The sequence below is a fragment of the Myxocyprinus asiaticus genome, chromosome 5 (genome assembly GCF_019703515.2).
Source record: "Myxocyprinus asiaticus isolate MX2 ecotype Aquarium Trade chromosome 5, UBuf_Myxa_2, whole genome shotgun sequence".
Lineage (NCBI taxonomy): Eukaryota > Metazoa > Chordata > Actinopteri > Cypriniformes > Catostomidae > Myxocyprinus > Myxocyprinus asiaticus.
Genome location: NC_059348.1, coordinates 532887 through 547513, shown reverse-complemented (window position 1 = coordinate 547513; position 14627 = coordinate 532887). Strand labels below are relative to the sequence as shown.

At 38.0% G+C, this 14627-nt stretch overlaps 1 protein-coding gene across 3 annotated transcripts in view; it reads right to left on the bottom strand.

Annotated features, from left to right (window-relative positions):
• Positions 1–7789, bottom strand: part of LOC127440785 (gastrula zinc finger protein XlCGF57.1-like) — a 39826-nt gene extending 32037 nt beyond the window's left edge. The window contains exons 1-2 of one of the 3 annotated variants that reach the window (XM_051697681.1): positions 7765–7789; positions 7502–7621 (exon numbers count right to left, since the gene is read on the bottom strand). In XM_051697681.1, the coding sequence (XP_051553641.1) occupies positions 7502–7556 (55 nt within the window). In that variant the 5' untranslated portion in view covers positions 7557–7621; positions 7765–7789. Of the gene's footprint in view, positions 1–7501; positions 7622–7696; positions 7716–7749 lie in introns of those variants that run through there. The other 2 variants (XM_051697682.1, XM_051697683.1) reach the window with 2 other exon arrangements.
• Between the last annotated feature and the right edge of the window lie 6838 nt (positions 7790–14627).

The window sequence follows — 14627 nt, the reverse complement described above, 5'->3', positions numbered from 1 at the left end:
AATGTATCTTGTTTTAAGGATTTTTAGACAATTTTAAAAACAAGACAAAAACACTTGATAACAACAGGACTTTTTTTGCAGTGAATTTCTTTACTGGATTAAACTTAATAAAAAGCATTTTTTCCTCTTTAATTCAGTGAATGTCATTTAGAGGTATTTTTAAAAGATGATTTTGTCCTCTTTATTTTTAGTAAGCATGCTTAATACAACCTTTTAAGTCAGGGCACAAGCTGAATAATCTGTAATGAGCTAATGATTAAACTTTGTCTATAATAGTCAAATAATCATTCAAATAATCGTAGATTAATCGACGATCAAAATAATTGTTAGTTGCAGCCCTAATGCGCGATTAAACTAGGCTTCCCATGATATCATGGCGTATAACATACCTCAAGCAACCCATTTGAATTCTACATGAGAATTTTCTATTTTAAAGCACTATGGAGCAATTCAACCATTTCAAACGGCTACAGCACTGACATCCTGAACAGCACTGACGAGGGAAAGAGAAAACACCTGCACCAGCATCAATTACAAGACCTTTTACATCTACACATTAACACACCCTTATTTTCATTTATCACAGTAAATTTTAATAGATTTTTATTTTTATTACAAATGTGGTAGTTGTATTAAAATTACATTTTTTAATGCGTTTAGTCTATTATTTTTTCATAACAAATAAACAGTTTATTTTTTAAGAAAGACTACCTAACAAACAACTGAGGAGCAAGCCATGGTCTTAACTATGGTAATTACAAGAGCAAGTAGGCTACAATGTAGAATATAAATAATGAAGAAAGTCATGTGTAATACTGTAATATATTTCCTGTTCTAATGATGTTTCATATTAGGAAACAAACTGGTCTGGTTTGGATTCGTAAATTATTAAGAGTCCGATAAAAGAAAAACCATATCTTTTATGAAGTAGGAAACAAACAACTATAGAAGCACCGTTCCAAATAAGTAAAGTGGTTTACTCATGATAACTAAGCCCTATAGAAATAAGGTGTTAAGTTAGTTTGATTTCCCACCACACCTTGAAGTATAAAAAATTCTGTTGAGTTCAGAAATTTCTAGATGCTCAGATGACAAAAAATAAATAATATTAATTGCAATTATGAAAAAAAAAAACTGCATGGTGAAGAACGTGTACGTCAGCCACCACCGAAGACCATTTTTGACCCAGTAAAGACCCTGTAGATAGTAGTGTTACTCCGGGACAAAGTTGTGAAGAACACAATCTCGAGACACACATTTCCAAATTTCCAAATTGAACTCTTTCCTAACAAAGCATTTAAAAAAAAAAAAAAAACACTGCTTAATCTGAGAAACGCTGATAAGAGAGTAAGACGTAATGTCCAAAGACCTCCACCTAAGGGTCTGTTCACACCAAACATTTTTGCAACCATCCAGTTTACCATTTGTTTTTCTACGTAAACATGGACTAGATCAGGGGTCGGCAACCTTTTTGACATGGAGTGCCATTTTTTCTTTTCTCGGTCAATGGCTGTGCCGAAGCAAATCAGGCGTGTTTACTCGCGCAGTTAACCGAATATGAAGCACTGCCAGCTCGTAATGCATGAATGGCTTGCACGTGCTGCACGAGTCTGTTGGGTATACTGCAGTCTCGTCACATTTTAACTTTTTGTTTAGCCTCCCATTCAGCTCATGAAAACACGCTGCGTGATCATGAGGATTATGTCTAGATGTAGAGTGGAATGCAGTTGTGGAATTCATATGAATAAAATAGTCTACTTCTCTCTCACTGTTGCTGGCACGACAGTGATTACCCCCTCCATAGGTTGCCAATCCCTGGGCAAGATGAACGTCTTTGATTGATTCGCTGTGTTTTTTAAATTTATTTTTTTATTCAACGTCTCATGCAGGTTCACTCTGTTTTTTGATGCTGTGTCAAGTTAAAAAGAACTTTTCAAAAAAATGCATCTTGAAACACCTGCATTCTGTTTAACTGTATTTTTTGCGCTGCATCTAGCCTTTTTAGCTCAAGAATGCGATCATTCTGAAGACGTCGTCAGTGCTTAGCACACATCCAAAATTCGAACGCACAGTTTTAGCATTTGAGTGCGTTTTATTTATATTCAAAATTTCATTTGTTTTGACTATTATTTTTCATAACAAATAGGCTACTATAACGTATTTCTTTAGAAAGACAGGCTTCATTGACCAAACCACAGAAAGGAGGTGCTATCCATGGTCTCAACTCTGGTTATGGCATTAATCCCACAGTTAGCCAAGGGAAGAACTATGGTAAACATAAGGTCAAGTACAATGTAGAATAAAAGTCTGGTTCAATCAGAAAACACTGATCAGCCACAACATTAAAACCACTGACAGGTGAAGTGAATAACATCGATTATCTCATTACAATGGTACCTGTCAAGGGTTGGTATATATTAGGCAGCAAGTCAGTTCTTGAATTTCATGTGTTGGAAGCAGTAAGCGTAAAAAAATGGGCAAGCGTAAGGATCTGAGCGACTTTTTGTGTCGGACAAATCGTGATGGCTAGACGACTGGGTCAGAGCATCTCCAAAACGGCAGGTCTTGTGGAGCGTTCCCGGTATGCGGTGGTTAGTACCTACCAAAAGTTGTCAAAGGAAGGACAACCGGTGAACCGGCGACAGGGTCATGGGTGCCCAAGGCTCACTGATATGTGTGGGGAGTGAAGGCTAGCACCTCTGGTCCAATCCTACAGAAGAGCTACTATAGCACAAATTGCTGAAAAACTTAATGCTGGCCATGATAGAAAGATGTCAGAACACAAAGTGCATCATAAAACATGAATAAAAAGTGTATTACTACATAAAACCATGGTTAATTCTATCAAAACCATGATTTCTGCTAAGAAAACCATGTGACAACAGTCCTTGTTATTTCAGTCATGGCTACTACAATATTACCATAGTAAAACCATAGTTTAAACAATGAATTTGTAGTAAAATCATAGTAACCACAAAATTAACATCTGTCATGGTTACAATACTATAGTAAAATCATGGTTACTATATGGAAACTACAGTATTACTGTTGTAAAACAATGGCTAATTCTATCAAAACCATGATTTCTGCCAAGAAATCAATGGTGACAGCAGTAATTGTTACTTCAGTCATGGCTACTACAATATTACTATAGTAAAACCATGGTTACTATATGGGTACTACAATATTACTATAGTAAAACCATGGTTACTATATGGGTACTACAGTATTATGACATAAAACCATGGTTAATTCTATCAAAACCATGATTTCTGCTAAGAAATCCATGTGACAACAGTCCTTGTTATTTCAGTCATGGCTACTACAATATTACTATAGTAAACCATGGTTAATATTCATCAGGGTCCTTAACTAAAACCTTAACCTTTCTCTAATTACTAACTCAACATTTAACTTAATGCCTGCATTATTACGCTACATGCTTCAACATAAAGTGCATTTCAGACTCAATGTATATTCAACGTTCAGAATCTGTACATCACTATAGAAGAAATAAACTTGCTGTTAAAATGAATACGAGAATGGATGTCATAACGCGACTAGAGTATTTTAATCATATGCGGAAATCCCACATCTTCATCAACGGAGTAAGGGCAACATAACTTTGGCTATGAACACCCCAAGAGTTTTAGTTCTTGTTTCATGTCTGTCCGAACTAGCACCGAGTGCCTGTTTAAAGATGGAAGGGAGTGTGTCTGTGTGCAGTTTCGGGCTCACCTGCGGCTCTGTGCGCACTGCGCACTATATATTCCCAGGTGATGTCAGCGTAAATAAATAATCAAATATCGATGTATTAACCAGTATACGGCACTCGCGTCAAGCAGTGTCTGCAAACGGTTTCTGTTTTGTACAGGTTTTTTGACCATCGCTGTTGTAATTGCAAAAGTTCCCAGACAGGAGACTTAAATGACGCAGGGGCTTCTCTCTTGCAGCTTGTTTTCTCCGCTTGCCATTTTGCCAACTAACACGTGCAGAAATGTGATGTCATCAACCGAGTTAACATACTAACAGTTAATTGGACAGCTTCTCTCTGTAGAAAGTTGACCCACGTAAAAACACAGGCGGAGTGTGTCCATCTATAGAGTCATACAGGTGCATTAGTGGAGGTTACAATGACGCATTTCTATGGCACTTCATGGCAACGGTATTCCATGATGGCAGTGGCCTCTTTCAGCAGGATAATGCGCCCTGCCACACTGCAAAAATACTTCAGGAATGGTTTGAGGAACTTGAGAAAGAGTTCAAGGTGTTGACTTGGCCTCCAAATTCCCCAGATCTCAATCCGATTGAGCATCTATGGGATGTGTTGGACCAACAAGTCCGATCAATGGAGAACCCACCCAACGTCTTGGTGCCAGATACCACAGGACACCTTCAGAGGTCTTGTGGAGTCCATGCCTCGATGGGTCAGAGCTGTTTTGGCGACAAAAGGGGTACCTACATGATATTAGACAGGTGCTTTTAATGTTGTGGCTGATCGTTGTATCTAGCCCTATAGAAATAAGGTGTTAATTACATCAAGTTAGTTTAGATCGATTACCTACAGCACCTTAAAATTACAAAAAAATGGCATAAAAAATGTTAACCTCAAAAGGTTCTTGATGCTTAGCTGATCAAAAATAACTCATATTGGCAATGTAAACATAAAATGTAATTATGTTTAATATAAATAGTAAATATGTGATAAAAACATTGTCATGCATGTGGATTGCGTGCTTAAGTTAAAATGCCTATTATGCTTCTAGAAATTCGGTGTAAACGCACCTTTTACAACAACTGTATGACATTTATATCTAAATTATTCTTCCTCAAAGTAATCATTAATGGAACAGTTAAAGAACCAGTGTTATGGATCAACTGGGGATCATGTTAACTTGGGATGTGCGCATGCACGTGAATAATTTTTCTTGCCTCTTCAGATTTGTTTAATGTTAATTCTCAAGGAGCAAAGACGTTTTGCACATTATAAAAAAAAATGCTGGTTTCATTATTAAACAGAGTTTTTTGCATCGATGTTTGTTCTAATGAATTTGACACAGTTTAAGAGCGATTTTAACCATTTCTCAGGGTAACATGGTTGCCCAGGTTAACATGGGACATTGGTTTGAATCAGGGCTGGAAATGGGGGGGGGGGGATGGCATTCTGGTTAAAACTGTTTATATTTTAAGTGAATGAAGAGGATACTTATTTTTTATCTTTGGTTCACTGAATAGCCAACGAAAGCTATGCGAGTTACGCACATAAATGTTGTGGGCTCTATTGCGTCTTCGGTTGCGTAACTTTTGTGGTGTTGACTTTCGTGAATGGATATAAATTACGTAATACATGCAGCCAATAGGAATACGTCTCTGTCAGTGTGTGAATCTGCATCCTCACATCACCTCAGGCTCAGACTGAGAATTTACTTCAGGAAAGTTGACTGAGTCTAGGGATGCACCGAACAACAACCACGCGCGCGTGTGTGATTGCATAGGAAGGCTTGGACTACACCATCATATGCAGGGATCAAGGCTGGCCAAAGTATGGTTAGACTTTAAAATAGGAAGAGACACAAATAGCATCACTGCGGAAAAAAATTTGGCAACATAAAGGAAGCCATGGACATAAGACAGCAGAGGAAATTATGAGAAAAGCAAAGGAGGGTATCTTAGAGTCCAGTGTTCAAAGACAGAATGCACACTTGGAGAAGAAAAAGACTAATGACAACATCAGCCTATAATTTTTCACATGATAGATCTTCTGCTCATGTCTCTGAGTATGATGACATATTGTCAGCCTGCAGGATTATCTACCCAAGATACTGGCCTGATGATTATGACATTCTGTATGGCGAGGCAGAGGTGGCTTCAATGTGCAAGAGGTTGCATCTCTCTGAAAGGGCAGCAATTAATGGTTTCAGGGACTATAAAGACAGCGGTGGAAAAGTGGTTCTAGAGGATCTGAAACCTCTTGTAACTGCACTGGAATCAGTTGCTGTGTCCACAGCAGAATGTGAGAGAGGATTTAGCTCCATGAACACCACCCTTACTCCACTCAGGAGCTATCTTGGGATCTCCAGACTGAGCTGCAGGGCCGGTTCCAGATTAAAATCACTGAGGGTGCTTCTGAAAATAGTGGGGGTGCTCTGTATAAAGTGGATATGTATCGTAATTTCACATTTTCAAAATATATTAAATCATGTGTAAATGCTACTAAAACAACATAAATAACAGTTTATGTACAAAACATTTATTGCTTCGTTTTTTCCCCACATGATCTGTCGCTGGAAATGACAGCAAAATGCTGCACCTGCAGATTAGAACATGCATTGATGCAGCATTTTGTGTGTTCACAAAATACAGGGATTTTTGTATGTTTGCTGGGATTCAAGGAAATCTGCTTGCTAATTTACAGTATTAGTCTTACATATTCAATTGAGCAGGTGTGTGCGATTATTTTGGTACAGGGGCCATATCAGCCGTTAAGTAGAAAATGGAAGAGAGAAGATGAAAAGTTCTACATAGCTGTATCTTTTAAACCCAGAAGTGCACTCATGCACTCAATGAATGATGCACGATTTTCTGAAGTGTATACAGACTGATGGGACCATTCTGTAATTGCTTGATGTACTGCAGCTACTTTTCTATCATGTGTTAATAAAAATGAATAAAGTCTGAACAAAATTATTAATTGTTTATTTTACCATACTTCAATGCAGTGATAATTTAGTATTCAATTTAACACTGTACATCAGGAGTCTGGTTTAATAGTAAAATGAAATATTCCGAAATTATAGATTCGAAAAGCTTATTTTACCGTTGACTTGTTTTATTCTGAAAACATCAAACCTTTTACACACTCATGGGTCATTATGTGGGTCTCGTCAATGGTTTGTTTGGCACCCCATTCAGCACACCACTGAATAAAACAGGCTGCATGACACCGATAAATGATTACTGCCAGAGTCACATTCACATACAGGTGTGAGGGACTTTGACAAATAACAAAGAATAAATATATTCCTCTCTCACTTGGTTTTGCTCGTGTGTCCCCTCCGTGTGCGAATGATGTGAAGGTGTATTGGGATTTTAAAGTTCATCACTGAAAAGGTTTGCTCGCAGACTTGGCACTGAACAGCACATGGAGCCTCACGATGCATCACACATTTCTTTGAGCTATTTAAGTTTTTTTTCCCGAAGAGGAGAAAGAGCGCAGTATGACATAAGGCGAAATATTTCCAATTTGTGCAAGTATAAATCTCTGATTGGGGTGTTGCACCTATTATCTGGCAACTCTGAGCATATTAAAAGCAGATATAGTGGATAGTGGATGCGCGATAAGTCCCAAAGCCAGATAAATGAAAGATCTAATAAAAAACGGTCATGATAAATTGACCCGCGGGCAGTAGTTTGCCCTGGTCTGCAATTGAGGGTGCTCTAAGGTTCGTTTGAGGGTGCTTAGCACATAATACATAATGAAGAATCCAGAATCGACACCAACCTATCTGTTCCTCCGTATCTTCACTTTTTATTCTGCGTGCTTCTGGTTCACTCATGATTCAAACAACCCCGTGCTGTCCTGACAGCCTCCAGAGATTACGATGATGCGGTTAGCTCCTTACTGAAAAACAACAACACATCAATCACTCCACAGAATACATTACCACATCATATACGTTTATTGTATCTTACTGACACAAAATGTGAACTTCTCAACGTTTTGTATGGCTTTATACTCTAAACACGTACATTTCCCCAATTTACAGCGCAGCCTTTATGACGTCACAACCACACGCGGCGGTTCAGAGGATCAAAATAAAAGCTCTAATCACAAAATGAATCCAAACAAGGGATATATCAACTTAAATACCTGACAAATTCTGTCAAATATATGCTGGAAATGTTTTATTTTAATATAATGTAGTACAGCACTGCTAAAGGCACACCTTAAGGAAAATGAGCTTTTTTCTGGTCACAAAACCAATCAAGATTCAAGAAATACATGTATTTTATTGAATATTGATGAAGCAAAATAATTTGTGTGAAAAGAAAGAACAACAGAAGTTAGTTTTGATTACAATTCATTTTTAAAGGTGGTAAAATCCCTCATTACCCACACCTGGGGTAAAAGGCCCCTAGGGGATTTAAAGTGATAGCATGTTGATACTGGGTCAACTAACGTAAATATTTTTTTTTTTTTTTTTTTTGAGAAACAAATTAAGATGATGCTTCCTCAAAAGAACTACTTCAGAAAAGGGTGCGTCCTTTTCTGGTCATTTCAAACACATTTGGCATTTCATAATATCTCAAGTATTTTATAAACAAATTAATCTCCAGTGTGATTGGATCAGTCAATGTGAGCCCAATTGCAAATACAACATTACACAACAGAGTTACAGTTCTTGTTTCATTTTGAGCTGGACATGCGCTGTATGTTTCATATTTTTTAGTGTTGGCACCAGTGATTTCTACGATCTACTTAGGCTCACGGTGCTTTTAGGAAACGCAGCCCTGTTTGTTTCTCCATATCTTCATTTTCCAATCTGCATGGTTCTTAGACAATCGTCTTCACTCTCATTTTTAACGAACTCTATCTTTAGAGGAGTTTATCATATAGACTTTGTTGACCTGAGTAATACATTGTATAAAAAGCTTTATGTTGGATGAAGATCTAGAGATCTTGATTGATTGCGCCTTTACTCACAGCATTTATAAATGTAGCGCAGCCGCAGAGACCAAATTATCAGGACTTCACATCTTTTCACATTACTAAAGCATATTGTGTCAATGACATTAACTTCATTTTGGAGCAAACCACTTTTTATTATATCTTATTGTTCACTGGACTACAGCCTCTGCTGACCACATGACTAATTCCAAGATATTTAACCCTTGTGCATCAATAAAAAATGTTACTCAGAGGTCCTTAGAGAATAAAAATGTCCGCGTCAAAAAACTGCCATAATAATATTATATATTAATATTTTTTTCCTCTTTCAATGAGCACATTTTTTTAATCAACATCAGTCCTGATAATAACTACCAAATATTAATTCATTTTCAGGATTTTAACCCTTTAAATGCCAGTTTGTTAATATAATGCCACTGTTTGTTATGGAAAAATATATAAAAAATATATTTTCCATATACTAAATGAAATTTTAGGGAAATTGATTGATTGATTGATTGATTGATTGATTGATTGATTTTATTATTATTATTATTATTATTATTATCATTACTATTATTATCACAGTCTGGGATATGTCAATGATTAGCGACAACATTGATTTTGATGCATTATTATTTTTTGTGCAGTGTCACATTAAAAAAAAAAAAAAACTCACTCAGTACCTTAGAGGACCAAAAAACTGCCATAAAAATATTATATATTAATATTATTTTCCACTTTCACTGACAGATTATTATTTATTTATTTTTTTACATTTTTATTGATTCCATACACAAAAACCAATAAACACAACATAAAATACGGAATCCGTTATATAAATTAAAACCACTCCCCCCGAACATCCCCACACCCGACACAAACATGCATTACAGTGGTCTCTTACAATTATAAAAAAAAAAATTGAAACAAACTAAACAAATGCTTATATAATAAAGAGTTAATAAACTTAATTAATAAAGAGTGCATATACACATCAAACTAAAAATTAAAAATCAAAAATCCCTCTCCACTGCCCCTCTCCGAGAACCCTCCAAGAAATCCAAATATCCACCCCACTTCCTCCTAAACAAATCCCACTTTCCCAACCTTCTGTAAATCGCCTCCTCAAATGCCGCAACCTCACTCATCTCCCCGCGCCACTCCCAAAACGAGGGTGTCCCAGCCGTCTTCCACCCCCTGAGGATTATTCTCCTCACCACCATAACTCCAGCCAGGACCCAACCTCTCAAGTGACTATCCCCAAAATTAATGACCTCCCCATCACCCAGAATGCAGAGTCTGGGGCAAAATGAAAACTTGTGTTTTTTTTAACACATCCCCAAAAAACATGGATTATGTCCCCGTCTTCTGATTGGCATCGCCAACAGGTGGGTGTGTCTTTAAGACCAAGTATATACAATCTAGAGGGTGTCCAATATAATCGATGCAAAATCTTGAATTTCATCAGACGCTCCCTTGAATCTCTAGACGCAGACATGACGTTTTTTGGAATCTTAGCCCACACTCCCTCCTCCAATACCAAATTTAAATCTCTCTCCCATAATCTCTTGAGAGAAGTTGAAGCTCCGACCCCCAGACTCTGAATTAGCAGGGAGTAATACACTGATGCCTCATGACCTTTTCCAAAAGCAGTTATCACTACTTCTAGAGTATCTGCCCTTTTAGGGGGGTGTACGCTACTCCCAAAAATAATACAGAGCAGGTGGCGCACCTGTAAGTACCTGAAGAACTGAGATCTAGGAATCCTGAAATGTTGGACCAAATTTTCAAACAATCTCAACCCACCACTCTTATATAGGTCACCGAGTGTATTAACACCCCTCACAATCCACTCCGACCAGCAGAAAGGGGACTCAACAATACGCAACTTTGGGTTTAGCCTTATGCTCGAGGCAACATTTAAATAAATGTCCGAATTAAACACTCTGGACACTTTTGACCATAGCGCATGCAGATGTGAGATAACGGGGTGTAACTTAACTTCTCTAATTAGTTTAATAGAAAGGCTTTGTAATAGTAAAATAGGGGCAATAACTTTCTGTTCAATTCTAAATCAGGGAGGGGCTCTTTCAGGTGGAAGTGACCAATGAGCTAAATGTCTAAGACCGAATGCACAATAATAAAACAAAACCTTGGGTAGGCCTAGCCCACCTTTGTTAATCAGTCTATGTAACTTATTAAAATGTAAGCTGGGACGCTTACCATTCTAAATGAAGGACTTCACTATGCTATCAAATTGCTTAAAATAAGAGAGGGGGACATCTACAGGGAGAGACTGCAGCAGGTAGTTAAATTTTGGAATGCAGTTCATTTTAATAACATTAACCTTCCCAATCATCAATAAATGTAATGAAGCCCACCTGCCCACATCGCTCAAAAACCTTTTTATTAGAGGCTCAAAATTAACTCTGACTAAATCACATTATTTTGCTTGGAATAAAATACCCAAATACTTAATGCCTTGTTTGGGCCATTGAAAGGCACCTGGTTGAAAAGCTGTTACTGGGCAGTACGCTGTCAGAGCCAAAGCGTCGGATATAGACTAATTAGCTCTGTATCCCAAAAATTTAGAAAAGGAATTAATAATTCTGTGGAGGCAAGGCATAGATCTAGTGGGGTCGGAGACGATAAATGATATTAATAAAATATCATCTGCGTAAATAAAAGCTTATGCACCACACCTCCCGCCACCACCCCTGGAAAATCATCCTCCTTTCTTATCGCGGATGCTAATGTTTCCAGGGCAAGACAGAACAATAATGGGGAAAGAGGGCAACCCTGCCGAGTGCCCCTATTCAGAGTAAAATAATCTGAAATTAATCAATTTGTTTATACCACCGCTACAGGGTGTTTATAAAGTAACTTAATCCAACCAATAAAAGTATTTCCGAACCCGTATATATCCAGCATCTTAAAATGATAATCCCATTCTACCATATCAAATGCTTTTTCAGCATCAAGTGAGATGGCAGCGACTGGAGTCTGATCATTTGCCACTGACCACATGATATTAATGAGACGCCTAATGTTGTCAGAAGAGCTGTGGCCCCGAATAAACCCCACCTGATCTATATGTATAAGAGATGTCATAACTTTACTTAATCGGTTAGCCAGAATTTTTGCCAACATTTTTACATCTAGTTGGATCAGGGAGATTGGACGGTAACTTTTACACTCACTTAGATCTTTGTCCTTTTTAAATATCAGACTGATCCGGGCTTGTGTCATGGTTGGCGGAAGCTTTCCATTCTTTAATGATTCCATATAAACTTCTAACAAAAGTGGAGCCAGTTCTGTAGTATAAGATCTAAAAAATTCAGTGGCAAAGCCATCTGGCCCCGGAGCCTTGCCTGTAGGCAGGGCCTTAATTTCCTCGTCAATCTCCTCCAAGGTTATCTCAGAATCAAGAGAATTTTTTTGCTCAGTTGTCAATTTAGGGATTTCTATCTTCATCAGAAGACGAAGACGTGGAACTATAAAGATCAAGATAGAACTCTTTAAAGGCATTATTAATATCAAAATTTCACCACCAGCAGATTTCACTGAGGGAATGGTAGAAAAAGACTCTCTCTGCTTTATATATCTAGCCAAAAGCTTCCCTGCTTTGTCCCCCGACTCAAAGTATGACTGTCTTTCCCTGAATAACCAAAACTCCACTTTCCGTGACAAAATGGTGTTATATCTGTATTTCAAACAGGTCAATTCTCTGAGGCCATTAGACGACATTCAGCTCTTCAGCTCTGCCTCTGCACTTTTAATATTCTCTTCCAACTCCACGAGTTTGCGTGCTTTAGATTTTTTGATGAATGAGGCATACTGTATGATCAGACCCCTAAGAACCGCCTTAAGTGCCTCACAAGCCACACCCACAGAGGATACTGAGGACCAGTTGGTCTCCATATACACATTGATTTCAGCCTTTAACATTTGTTGGAAATCAGGATTTTGCAAAAGGGATACATTAAAGCGCCAGCTGTATGATTTCGTTTTCTCCGTTTGTGGCAACATCTCTAAACTCACCAGGGTGTGATCTGAGACTAAGATGTTTCCAACTGAGCAATCGACAACAGATGAAATGAGGGACTTAGATATATAAAAAAAAATCTATTCTTGAATAAATCTTATGGACTGATGAAGACAATGTATAGTCCCTACTAGATGTGTTCAAAAGTCTCCAAATATCTGTAAGACCAAGATTTTTACACATCCTGTGAAGTGTCAGTGTTGCTCTAGGGGGCTTGCACACTTTTGCTTCACTATGATCAAGGGGACTGAGTCCATCAAAAGATTAAAGTCTCCTCCCAATATTATATCATGAGGGGTGCCAGCGGCTTGCAATATCCCTTCAAGATCTATAAAAAAGCCCTGATCATCAGAGTTAGGTGTGTAAATATTAGCCAAAATCAACCTTTGCCCCTGAATTTCTGCTAAAACAAAATTGACTCTTCCTATTTTATCTTTAATCTGTTTAAGACATTTGAATTGTATATGTTTATTTATCAGTATAATGACCCCTCTGCTCTTGAGCCAGTGCTAAAGAAAATATGTCTACCCCATATCTTCCCAATTTATTCATCTTCCTGCGGGGAAAGATGCATTTCTTGAAGAAACACTATATCATATTTCTTACGTTTAAGAAAATAAATAACTTTCCTTCTTTTTATGGGGTGCCCCAACCCATTCACATTCCACGTGGTGAGAGATAACCTACTCATAATAACATTTGACATTTTGATATAATAGAAAAAATAAATTGTGTGTCAAAAACAAGATTATACAGACCACATTCAAACATTATTTCAACAATCAAACACCTGAACTAAACAAACAAAAAAAAGAAAAACATGTGCATTAACCCCGCGCACATCCGGTGCCCAACAGGCAGAATAAACAGAAAGTACATATGGATTCATTCACAGAACTGTCTTGAAGGTGTGTTCTTCCACAAAACAAACTCCAGCTGATATAAAGCCGTTCAGTTTCCTCTGACAGACAAACAATTGTTCAGTGAGCCGGCTGTTATGAGTGCAGCAGATGACGTAATCATTCCAATGTTCCACGAAAATACTCCACAAAAACAAACTCCAGCCAACAGGAGGCAAAAGCACAAAGAACTAACAGATTCATCCATAACTGTACCGAAGCAGTGTTATTCCACAAATAAAATTTTTTTTTACAAAATACACCATGACTTACTCAGTCCATCAACTTTATAAAAGACATCCTTTGTGTAGGCATGAAGATATTTTGCAGTCATTCTTAGTATCCATTCTTGAAGAAGTCCTGCCACAAAACAAACTCCAGCCACTAGGCGGAGCCAACGCAAAAAGAAACAAATATGGTGCCCAGCTTCCTCGGACAGCCAGAGTAAGTACGAGTAAGAGTTAATCCACTCTGGAGCTACATGAAAAACCCCAAATGGCTTACTCACCCATTGTTTTTCTAAAAGACAGTGCGTGCTTTGGACACGTAAATACCCTGCGACCATCCTTCGTTTCTATTCTCAGTTTGGCCGGAAACATCAGTGCAAAAGCAATCTTCCGTTGATGTAAGTGTTCCCTATCTGTCACTCACTCGATGTTGTGTCGATGTAGTGACACTAGGGGTCACACTTGGGAGCCTGAGACACCTCTGGTCTTTGATAAAAGGCCAATGAAAATTGGCGAGTGGTATTTGCATGCCACTCCCCCGGACATACGGGTATAAAAGGAGCTGGTATGCAACCACTCATTCAGATTTTCTCTTCGGAGCCGAACAGGCATGCTCACTGAGCTGAATTCACACGACTGTTCATTCAACTCTGCTGGATCTGACTCCGCATTTCAGCGGCTTCTCCCTCCTCTGCACTGGTGCACTGCAGAGAATGCCCCTGGGCGCTTTGGCAGAAATAAGAGTATATTTCTCTAAAAGAGTACATTTCTCTAAAAGAGCAGCA